The 11,643-nt window shown below is 40.5% G+C and overlaps 1 protein-coding gene across 2 annotated transcripts in view; it reads left to right on the top strand.

The window, feature by feature from the left end:
- Nucleotides 1-1,261: 1,261 nt before the first annotated feature.
- Nucleotides 1,262-11,643, top strand: part of sec16b (SEC16 homolog B, endoplasmic reticulum export factor) — a 16,385-nt gene continuing 6,003 nt past the window's right edge. The window contains exons 1-17 of one of the 2 annotated variants that reach the window (XM_008407785.2): nt 1,262-1,459; nt 1,855-1,893; nt 1,992-2,271; nt 2,497-2,588; nt 4,395-4,497; nt 5,205-5,419; nt 5,910-6,049; nt 6,146-6,207; nt 6,316-6,454; nt 6,540-6,770; nt 8,509-8,606; nt 9,702-9,783; nt 9,876-9,993; nt 10,076-10,187; nt 10,477-10,582; nt 10,681-10,818; nt 10,930-11,043. In XM_008407785.2, coding sequence (XP_008406007.1) covers nt 2,015-2,271; nt 2,497-2,588; nt 4,395-4,497; nt 5,205-5,419; nt 5,910-6,049; nt 6,146-6,207; nt 6,316-6,454; nt 6,540-6,770; nt 8,509-8,606; nt 9,702-9,783; nt 9,876-9,993; nt 10,076-10,187; nt 10,477-10,582; nt 10,681-10,818; nt 10,930-11,043 — 2,007 coding nt within the window. In that variant the 5' untranslated portion in view covers nt 1,262-1,459; nt 1,855-1,893; nt 1,992-2,014. Of the gene's footprint in view, nt 1,460-1,803; nt 1,894-1,991; nt 2,272-2,496; nt 2,589-4,394; nt 4,498-5,204; nt 5,420-5,909; nt 6,050-6,145; nt 6,208-6,315; nt 6,455-6,539; nt 6,771-8,508; nt 8,607-9,701; nt 9,784-9,875; nt 9,994-10,075; nt 10,188-10,476; nt 10,583-10,680; nt 10,819-10,929; nt 11,044-11,643 lie in introns of both variants that reach the window. The other variant, XM_008407784.2, reaches the window with a different exon arrangement.

Raw genomic sequence — 11,643 nt, 5'->3', positions numbered from 1 at the left:
TTTAGACCGGTGATTGTCAGACTTTTACATTCAGTTTCTTCACAGAAAAGATCCGCAGAAGTCAGAAGTTTTGGTTAATCACAACCTCAACTTAAAATCTAAAAATGGCGGCCTTGCTGCTAAAATGTAATGGCAGCTGCAGCTAAAACGGTTAATTTTGCATTATATTATTGAATATGGATTTGTTTACTCTGTCACTATCCATTCTACACACACTGCAATATTTGCTTTACATTTAGTATTTAGTGAACATGTTCCTGCATTGATCAAAAGTGCAGAATGTACAAAAATCTTCGCTTGTATTTGCTAACTGTTATATATGAGGAGGGTTAAAAAACTAATTTAATAAATACATAATTAAATTGCTTATTGTATGTACTGAGAAATAATTAAAAGTTTAATAATTTACATGATACACAATGAATTTATATGTCATTAAATCTCTAAAATGGAGAGTTAAGGTAGAAGATACTTTTTTTTTAAATATATGTCCATCAAAGTTGAGGTGTCGGTTTTTATGAAGTCCAACAGGTCAGTGTAAGCCCCGCCCCTCGATGTTAATAGGAGGGTTAACAGATAAAATTGTTTCTAGGCGATGCTGTAGGTACAGGAGTCATAAGCATCACCTGAAGGTATTTGCATGATATTATAATGCAAACTTATAATATCTGTAATATAATAAGTTTGCAAACTAATATAACTTTAGAGATATTATAAGTTTGCATATTTACCGTGTAATGACATTTTTAATACATTAATTGTCTATTAAATTAAGATTGAATTAAACATTTATTTATTTCATGGTTAAATAACGATCTATTTATTTATTTATGTCCGTTTTAATCCTTAAGTTTGGTGTTTACATTTAGAAACTGAATACGGTTCGGTTCAAAATTCAGCATAAACATCAACCAGCATTTGAACTGATTTGCTTCAGTTTCTGTTGGCCGAAATGCTCCACACTTCTCTTCTTCTATTCGTGTGCCTAAAGCTAATTTACTGGCAGTAGGCGACAAGAAGAACAGATCATTTGTTCAAATCAATATTTCTCACTGTCCCTAGAGGCAGCCTAACTATCACCACTCTCTCCTGCAAAGTTTAGAGCAACAGGATCTAGACATATATGGAATACGCACATTGAAATATTTCAGCTGTTCGATTTCATTTATACTCTTCCGCCCTCTAGTGGAGAAAAGTTAAATGGGCTCAAAGCCGTGCAGTTCTAACGCTTTCAGATCTGTTGTGAAGTCAGTTTCCGTGTCTCTCATCCCCTGAAACGTTTACCATGGCTGACCTGAGACCAGCCCTCTCTGCGCCTCTCACTGTGACCGTTCCCTACACAACCTTCCTACCGACAACGTGGCAACAGTCAGAGTTTGCAAAGTTGCCCCTTTTCCCCCAACCCAAACACATGAAGCCACTATCGAGGACCCGGTTTGTTCTGTACATCATGGAGAATGTGAGTGATTTTTTTTTTCTATAATTAACCAGAGGATGGATCTCTGCAGGAACAGCAGTCAGTCAGGGCGTGTTCCACTGTTTAACCTAAATCTCTCTGAGAACACTCACTGGACGCAAAGGATGAAGAGATTTTCATCATTAGGGCAGCCATCGTCGGTCTATCACACCCTGCTTTGATAATCTCTAATCTTTAAAACAAAATAGTATTTTCAAAATGCAAACTTTTTCCTTGAGTTTTGATCCTGTTTTATGCTCATTCGGACTGTTTCTGCCACTGCTGAATTTCACACGCAAATTCCTGTTTTGGGTCACAGTGTGTGAACTTTCTCCTCTCGTTATCAGACTGACTAGTTATCAGCTCATGTTGTGTGTTTCTGCTGAATGATGTGGCAGCTGTGGGTGTACTTTGCCTTCCTCTGACATGTCTGAGCTGTGAGTACCGCAGCAACACTTCACCCCAATTCTTTTTGTGAATGGTATTTTTAAAAACAAGTCCAACTTTCTAAAGCTCACCTTGTTCGACTTACTAGGCGTTAAGAGTCTAGTCTTGGAGATGGACCAGAGGGGCCACCAGATGTCTGATTCCGGTCGCCGCTCCCACAGAAAGAAAGACAAGGAGCATTTCTCCAGGTCTTCTCAGCAGGAATGGGATCTGAACTATCCTGTGCCGGACCAACACTGGGGTCGTCCTGATGCTCGCTACATGAGCCCTTTCACCAGCTCACCTGCCAGACCTCAGCTGCTTCCATATAACTCCCAGGAATATGCATATGGATATGGGTGGCAGGAGCATCAGAGACCTCAGTCCAGGTCAGTTCTCCATATAAGTTACTGCAGGCAAACATTAAAAATATACTGAATGTTTTGGTTATTGCAGTGAATTCTTTGTATCTTTGTATCTTGACAGTCAGCAACATTTGCAGCGTGCTAAGCAAATGACTGTTTCCTCTTTATGCCAATAGCAGCATTGTGCGGTCCTGTAAGACCTTACTGCTGATGCACAGATTAAACTGAGATTATTACGTTTTTTTGTAGGCATGGCTATGACTACTCCTCTCAACACCACTGGGATTACCAAGACCGCTATGGCTATTATGACTACTACAGAGGCCACCATGCACAGCAAGGTATCTTGACGCAGAGCAACTCAAGATATTTGCAGTAGGGAGGGCCAAGCAGTACTTTTCATGACAGACACCATCCTAATACCATGTATGTGATAAAGTGTTTTCCCCCTTACAGATTTCTGCTGTTTTGCCTTTTTTTTGCAGCACTTCAAGTGTTTCAAATCATCAAACAAATTTTAATATTAGGCAAAGATAACCTGGACACAATGTAGTTTCACATTACCTTACTCCACTGTATGTGAAGTGGTAATGTCCCAGAGTGTATCATAAACCTGGGGGGTCACAAGGCTTTACTTGCCCCCCACCATGTTTGTTTATTTTAAACAGTTTATTTATACACCAATAACAGTGACAGTAAACATAGATTAAGATTTGTAGTTGACTCATTGAATGGGTGTGAGGGGGTACGCATCATTTGTGTTGTCCCTGCACCTGCCCTTTGGCCACACACAACATTATTTCCAAATTATGACGCCTGCTTTTGCACCTCCACATTTTTGTAACTTTCAACATTTTTTTTCTGATGGAAACATCAAGTTAACATCTGGTTGTTCCATATTTGGTAGCTACAACTACCATCAAGGTCTTGCAATAACTTGTCCTAGGTGTTTTATGTCAATTTTTGACACACTTTTATTTCCAGAATTGTTTTAATTCAGCTATGTTGGAGGAGTTTAGAGCAGGTTGCAATTAAATTTAAATGCAAACTTTGACTATGCCATTTCAAAGCCTTCATTTAGTTGCTTGAGCCATTTAGATGTGGACAGGCTGGTGTTTTTTGAATCACTGTCCTGCTGCATAACCTACATGAGCTAAAGGTAGCAAATCCATGGCCAGACATCATCCTTCATTACTTTCTGCTAGAGAGCTGCAGTCATGGTTTCATCACTTAGGACCAGCCATCCAAGTCGAGCAGCACCATAGCAACCCTAGACCATCACAATACCCCCACCATGTTTGACAAGAGATGAGATCCTTTTCTAAAGTCTCTTCAGACGCAGGTTTAAGAAAGTTGCACCTTTTATATCAGTCCACAGAATATTTTCCTAAAAGTCATGGGAATCATAAAGATCTTTTTGTTAAATATCTTTGGTGTTCTTTGTTCTTGGCAGCAGTTTTTATGACTGCCCTCTGGATACCATTTTTGCCCAGTCTCTTTATTATTGTTGAATCATGGGTCAATGACTTTTCAAGGCTGTGCAACACTTTCTATACTGACTTTCGCTCTTTTTATTGGAATGTAATGTGCCACTTTTTGAAATATTTTAGTCTATTTTATGTTGTTAGACAGGCTGTATTAAAGTCATTTGTTGGTTATACATGCCAGAAAGTAATTGAACCTGGGTGTGGCAAGTGATTTTGTATTTACCCAGGTTTTCCCTTTACCCTTCTAACATATGTTTGACGACCTGAATTGTTTAATGTTTTGGCTAGGAATTTGCTTTCTGCATTGCTCTTTCTAACAAGGACAGCTGTCTTAGCACACAACACATATATGGTAAACATTAACAGCAAGTACAGGCTTACAGACAAAGTTAGCAAAAACCCAAATTTGTTAGATTAACAACCTCTATTACAGTTTTGCTAGTAGTCTACATGCTAACAGGTTGTGAATTTTAAACATTGATCAACAAAGTGGTAGCTTAGATGAACATATAATACACAATACCAACAACAGATATTGGGAGTTGAGTTTAGAGACTCTGTTTGGAAATGCCTTGATCAGGACTATACGTGCAATTGGATTGGCTTGACCTATTTCTAAGACATCTGGTTGTAAAATGACATATTGTTCTACTTCTTTAGATGGTGTACAGTGGGGTCCCCACGAATCATGGCAAACCAATCAGTACCCTGACAGGACCCATGTGCAGGGACATGTAGCGAGCCTCAATTCAGAGGAGCACAGGTGAGCCACAGAACTCATTTTTCCTTTAACTGCATTAACAGGGTTTGGTATTGTACAATGGCTCTGTTCAGTTTTTTGAGGCCGCAATAAATCATTTCCAAACTTTTCACATCTTTGATATGACACAAATCCTGAGCTCAACCAAAAACTATGCAAACCTGTCATCAACTATAGGAAATTTAATTGCCTGAAATATAGAAAGGGAACAGAACAGATAACTCCTTAGAGCCAATCAGGTATCATAATCCACTTTGCTTTTTTAGTGACCGTTGGTCATTTATTGTCCAATGTTGTGCGTCATGGTGGTGCACAACATCTGCTTGGTGGACCCAAGAGAAACCCATGTGAGATTATACCAGCAGTGTGAGTGAAAGGTTAGTGACATTTAATCCATCATCAGACCAACATAAGCAACACAAACCAAACAACCATGGGTAGTTTGAACTCGCCTGAGTTTTCTTGTCCTAGAACTTAAAGAATCTTCCATTCATGGTGTCTGATACCTTAGATCTGCCTAATTGCTGTCTTGATGGTAAAGTGGAGAGGTTGATGTTTGGAAAGTGACCATAATGGGTTAACTGGTTGCCGTACATCCCCTTTGATACCACATTAGGGTTTCTTGTGGTCCAGATGAGAAGAGATATGCTAGCCGCATTGTTATTCTAGTAAAGTGATAATAGATTAAAGTCAGATTTTCCTTCTTTCAGATATGACCAGAGGGGGGACATCTCCCAGCATTACCTCAGTGATTATGAAGCTAACCCTTCCAGAGACAATGAGGAGATTTCCTCTTATCACCCCGGGACTCTAGAGAGTTTCAAAACCTCTGGCCTGTCTTCCAGCAGCTATGAGCTGAGTCAGTACATGAACGGATTTGATGTCTGTGATTCAGACATGCAGCCTGTCCTCAGCTCTGACGGAGGTGAGTGCTCGTATCATCACACCTCTTTAATCCATCACATCACACCGATTCTACAACAGCTCCATTAGTTTCCCATCTCATATCGCATCAGCTATAAAATGCTTTCTTACTTTCAATGGTGTCCACAACCTCACCCCTCCATATCTTTTGGACCTCCTTCACATTGCTACACCCATCCGTACCCTCAGATCTTCTTCTCCTAGTCATCTCACTGAATGCCATAGTAACAGCCCGTCTTGTTACTATGGCATTCAGCCGTTCTGCTCCCAAATTCTGGAACTCACTACCCCCTGATCTCTGTAACATAGACTCTTTGCCACACTTCAAATCCAAACTCAAAACGTATCTGTTTTATGTAGCCTATGCCCTTTGGTTGGATTTCAAATCTTATTTTGTACTTAATTTTACTATGTATTTTAAGTTTGAGTCTTCTTTTATGCTAAATTATATGAAGTGACCTTGAGTACCATGTTCTGTTTCCTACCTGCAGCACGTCAGACCTCGGCTCCTCTGAAGTATTCAGTCCCTCACGCGGTGGTGAGCTTTGGGCCTGCGGGCCAGCTCATACGGGTCACTCCAGCCCCGTCAACACAGGAGAAATCCAGTCCGCTGGAAATCCACAGTTTGGAAGTAAGTTCAAAATGAATCAGTGTTGAAATGCAGGAGATTTTAGTTTGGATTTCTAATGTGGGATACTGAAGAAACACCATCTCTCCATCTGCACAGCTCATACTGAGTGAGACGCAGGAACAGCAGGAGATGACAAACTTCCCAGGGCCTTTAACTCGGTACTGCTTTGTTACTTGCATGCTAGATGCTGCCTACTGCAGAACATGTAATCAAAAATGAATCTGAAAAATGATTTGTTTTGAAAATGTCTCTGCATATTTTACTAGGGAAGATTTGCATAAAGTGGATGCAATAGACTTTGCTCATCAAAAGGCAGGAGCCTGCATGAGAGACGGCCAGCTGCCAGATAGGAGCTCTGCTGCCCTCTTGTGGAACCTTCTGATACTTCTCTGCAGACAGAATGGAGTAAGTGTGCCCTTCATAAAGCAGTCAAAGCTGAGATTACAGTTTCCACACCACCTCACATGTGAATATATTCTAATATTTCCAGCAAATAGTTGGCTCAGATATCGCTGAGCTCCTGATGCAGGATTCCCATTCAGACGGAAGCTGGAAGCCAGAAGTTCCCACACTCATCGACTTCAACGAGCATCCAGCCGCCGAAGCGCCGCCTGCCGGCGGAGACGATCTGCTCACCGGAGATCCCAGCAGCGCTGGTGCAGAGAGACCAGAGAGGGCGCTGCAGAGCTACACTCAGCTGCTGCTGGCTGGAAGGAAGAAGGTTCAGTCATTTTCTTATCAGCTGTCGTCTGACCTCTCAGTTTTTACTTTTACATGTATTTACATGTTTGACTCGTAGAGAACAGAGTGGTTATTATTTTCATGACCTTGCCTTTCATTTTCAATGGTAAATACATCTGGACTGCGTGCTGTGCAAAGCAAAGTTACTTTAAATTATTGAGGAAACCTGGGTTGCATCTGCTTCATTGGTGTTATTAAAGTTGCTTGGCACAAACGTCTTGCATTTTTCCTAAAATCAGGTTGGAACGTAGCTTCTTTGTGCCACAAAACCCTTGTTTATCATGAGTCGCCATGCATGCTGAAGTTTTGAAAAATACCTGGGTCTTACATAAAGGAAAGGAAGGAGATCTCTGAACTGTTTTGATGTATGTTTTGAATTGTGTGTCTGCACAGTGTTCTGCTACGTCAAGTACAGGTACTATGCTTTTCTCTGATTTTTTTTCCATATGTCATGATTCAGTGCTCTATTGACGCCCCAAGACCTGAAATTAGTAGATTCACCGAATCCATCAACTGTTAAATTATAAGTTTTACTTTGAGTTTCCAACATCAGGCACCCTGAAGTGAGTGCAGCATCTGGAGAGCATCATGTGGGATTTTTGTAGTTGCATTGATTTTGCAGCAGTGTGCATGTGTGCGCTGTGCATGGTGGTCTCATCAGGAACAGTTTTTCGACATGTTAGTTGTGTTTCAGGACATTTTGTGCTCCACTGTTCAATATGTGGGGAAGAGATTTTTGGGAGTGTTATTTTTCTACAGCATCTTATTCACCTGTGGAAATGAAAGGCTAATACATTCTGTTCATTCCAAACTTGTGTCCACACCTGATAAGTTTGAGGTTATATTCCTGGATGCAGTGACGACAACTGTAGTCCCGTATTTTACTGTAGCTCACTTGAAGTTTTAGATTTAAAAATATTTATTTTAATATATTTATTATAGTGATTCAAATTTTTATGCTGGGCTATCATAAACTGGGAGTAACAGCATACCCATCCTTTAGTAGCTGACAAGCTACAACATTATAGCCACAGCTGCCTTGAGGCAAACTAACAGAAGCAAGATCTTCATAAACTTCAGCCACCGCCAAACGACAAGTTAAATGTTCATGTGTATTCAGCCCTGGAGGATTTTCTAATGGTTTGAATGATTACAGGACAAACTCCTACTTTATAAACCACTGCTGCTGCCCAATTTTTTTTTTCAGTTTTAAAACATCTACTGATTGTAGGAACATCCAGAGTATCTTCTTTATCTCTCACCAAACCCTTTTCTTTTTCTTATTCCCATCACAGTCCTTTCAGTTGTCCTTTGTTTTGAATAAGGGTTAAAACAAATGAATAAACTAAACATTTAGGTTTTTGCTGATCTTCACGGGGCAGTACTATTTAAAATCAATGGGTTTTTTTAGCTTTTCATCATGCTATAATGTTATTCAATCATCAGAAACATACCTTGAGGGTTGCCTTGATTCATTCATGCATGTTTAAGAATTCCTTTAATCTCCCATGGCAACTGTTCAGCTGTGCAAAACAGCTTGGTGGACCTAGCCCCGCCTTCACCATTGCAAAATGGTACAAACAGTTGTCTGTGCCATTTTACAGCACAATGTGCCTGAAAATACATAATACTGAGCCTTTAAAGTGTGTTTCATACCACAGAATTGTAATTATTCTTGGCTCTTTGTTTTTCTCTCACTTGTCCCATGTGGTCAGCAGGAGGCCCTGGAGTCTGCCATGTCCAGTGGCCTGTGGGGGCATGCACTTTTTCTGGCCAGCAAGATGGGCAGCAGATCATATACCACGGTACTGAACAGGTGAGAAATGCCAAGGGCTTTGAAACGGGATAGCTCTTGAAATTGGATTTCATTTAAGTGCAGAAGTGATAATTTGTTCAAAAAGTCTTCCTGTGCCTCGGCTTTAATGTGTCTGCGGCCCTTTAAGGTTGCCTCAATACAACAGTAACTGATATGTATTTTTATCAGGACTTGGTCCTGGTTCAGACTTTAATGTAGCAAAACACTGCAGGAAAACGGAATGCAGAAAGACTCTTCGTTTCTGTTCAGCTCATCAGTCAGACTGGTGTCATCCGGTTAGAGAAAGCCACATTTTATTAACAAAACCTTTTAAACATGAAAAAATGTTTTTCATGTTTAATATATGAAAAACATATATATATAGATATAACAATTAATTTTGTTATATCCATTTATGTTGAATTGAAGGTTCTATTAATTTTTTAGGCAGTTAGAATATACTTATGTCAGTTTAGAACCAAAATCTATTTTTGTATTCAGATTTGTTAAAGTTACTTTGGCAACTTTTAGACACCTTCCATTAATTTCAGAGATTAAGAACACATTGGGGAATCTGAGGCCGCGGTGGGGATATTTTTTTTCTTTGTCAAATATTTTACAATAATTTATTAAACCACTTTTTGAACTTGTAAGATTCAACTAAGTTGCAAGAATATATTTGTTATTGTTTTGTCTATATTTTAAGCTAGAAATATGTATTTCAAACAATCAAGTCGGAAGTTCGTTCAAGAAACAAACCATGTGTTTGCCACCCACAGCCCTTCCTGGACCGTGACAGATTTAATGCAATCTAGTCTGTTTTTTTCAGACTATTTTTAAAATCAGCAGCATATTACACAGCAGCATGTGTTGGGTAGCCAGAGGAGGAATGTGTGGGGAGAGGGCTGTCAGATGACCAGCATGATTAAGATCTGTGAGTGACAGGAGGGCCAGAGTCTGAGCTGTCGGGGTGAACTGTGTAAACTCTCCAAAGTCAGGCAGAAGGGATGCTGTTTAAATAGGTTAGTTCCTGCTTCAGGCTGTGAAAACTGACACCAAGTGCTGCTGCTGGCCTGGGTTATGATGTGAAATGACACAAAAATGCTGTGTCGGCAGGTTTACAAGCCAGCTGGTAGCAAATGATCCCCTCCAGACTCTCTTCCAGCTTCTGTCTGGGAGAATCCCAGCTGCATCTGCGGTAAAATATTGCAATAAAATTATCACATGTCCCACTCATGAATACTTTATGAAGCCCCTGCAACGGCATTAATGATGGTGTTCCTTATCCAGTGCTGCGGGAATGAAAAGTGGGGCGACTGGCGGCCCCATCTGGCCGTGATGCTCTCCAACGAGACAGGAAGTGGCGCCGTACAGCAGAAGGCCATCCTCACCATGGGGGACTCGCTCGGTATAGAAACACTGACTGACTGACAGGTGGTTCTACACAAACACACACACTGATGTGTGTGGGGTTGCTGTTCCCCCTGCAGCCTCCAGGGGCCTGACGCATGCGGCCCATGTGTGTTACCTGATGGCCGCCTCTTCCTTTGGCCTGTTTCCACAGAAGGCAGAGAGACTCGTGCTTCTAGGCAGCAGCCACAGGTGAGCTGTGCTTCAAACCTTCAGGCACATGGTGGCATTTTACAGCATAATCAGATCAAATAACTGTTATCTTTAGATGCTATAAAAATGCTACACATATCAAATATGACTTAAAAGAAATTTTAATTAATGATTTAACGTGAAATGATCTCACCAGATCTTGAATGTCCGTAGGCCTTTGGTGGATCTCCCCTTTCGTTTGATGATGGTTGATGTTTTCTGGGGTAAAGAGACTTCTTTTTTTTTAAACTTCTATATTTCATTCACACACTTCTGTCCTCTCTTTCAGGCAGCCTTTTGGAAACTTTGCGTCAAATTCTGCCATCCAGTGTACTGAGCTATACGAGTACTGTCAGACGCTTGGAGGAAAGTCATTTTTAATCCCATCATTTCAGGTAGCTCACACCTACTGCGCCTTTAACTAGAACTTCAACAAGAATACATTTAAAGTAATCTCAGGGTTATTCTGCTATATCTGATGCTCTGTAATCAGGTGTATAAGTTCTTGTATGCCAGTCGGCTGTTGGACTGTGGGCTTTCGTCCCAGGCCTTCCATTACTGTGAGGTGGTAGGGCAGGCCGTGCTCAGGCAGCAGGAGCCTCACTATGTGCTGATGGAGGAGCTTGTTAAGGTAAACACACATCATGCAATATGGTTTACCTAACCCATCCTGTCAACGTTTTGCATCTTGTAGAGTCTGCATATACTGTGTGTGTGTGTGCGTGTGTGTTTTCCCCTGCAGCTGTCAGACAGACTGAGGTTCTCCGAGGGTCAGTACAGTGAAGCTGGGTTTACTGCAGCAGAACAGGAACCAGATTGGCTCAAACACCTTCGGACACGACACCAATGCTTACAGGTGACCAGTCCGTTCATTTCACACCATGCTGACCAAGGGTAGGTCTGTGAAGGAAGACATCTGGCCTTAATTCTAAACATCACAGAATTCAGACACTGTAAGGAAGGCAAATTTATTACGAGTTTTAAGTCCAATTTGTAATCAGGAGTTGACAGATTGCTGATGTTACTAAGAACGATTTTGGACTTATTAATGTCCATTAAAATGTTTTATTCTTTCATGGCAATTTAAGTCAAGTTGTTTATTTATATAGCCCATTTCAGCAACAAGGCAGTTCAAATCAGGGTTATGATAGTTTTGGATTGTTCATTATAGTTTAGATTTATGTCCTTGTGACTTTTTGTTTCTCTAATTCAGTTAGTTTTAGTTAGTTTTTAGAGTGTGTTTGCTAGTTGTTTTTCATTATTATTATTATTATTAGTTAAATATTATTTAGTTTTAGTTTACTTTTTATTCGTTGTGGTAGCAGTTAAAGTTTTCTCATACTTTGATTAATTTTTAGGTAGAGAATCCATCCATCCATCCATCCATCCATCCATCCATCCATCCATCCATCCATCCATCCATCCATCCATCCATCCATCCATCCATCCATCCATC

Source organism: Poecilia reticulata, linkage group LG4, assembly GCF_000633615.1.
Source record: "Poecilia reticulata strain Guanapo linkage group LG4, Guppy_female_1.0+MT, whole genome shotgun sequence".
In the NCBI taxonomy this organism is placed as follows: Eukaryota; Metazoa; Chordata; class Actinopteri; order Cyprinodontiformes; family Poeciliidae; genus Poecilia; species Poecilia reticulata.
This window is presented reverse-complemented; position numbering and strand designations above follow the sequence as displayed.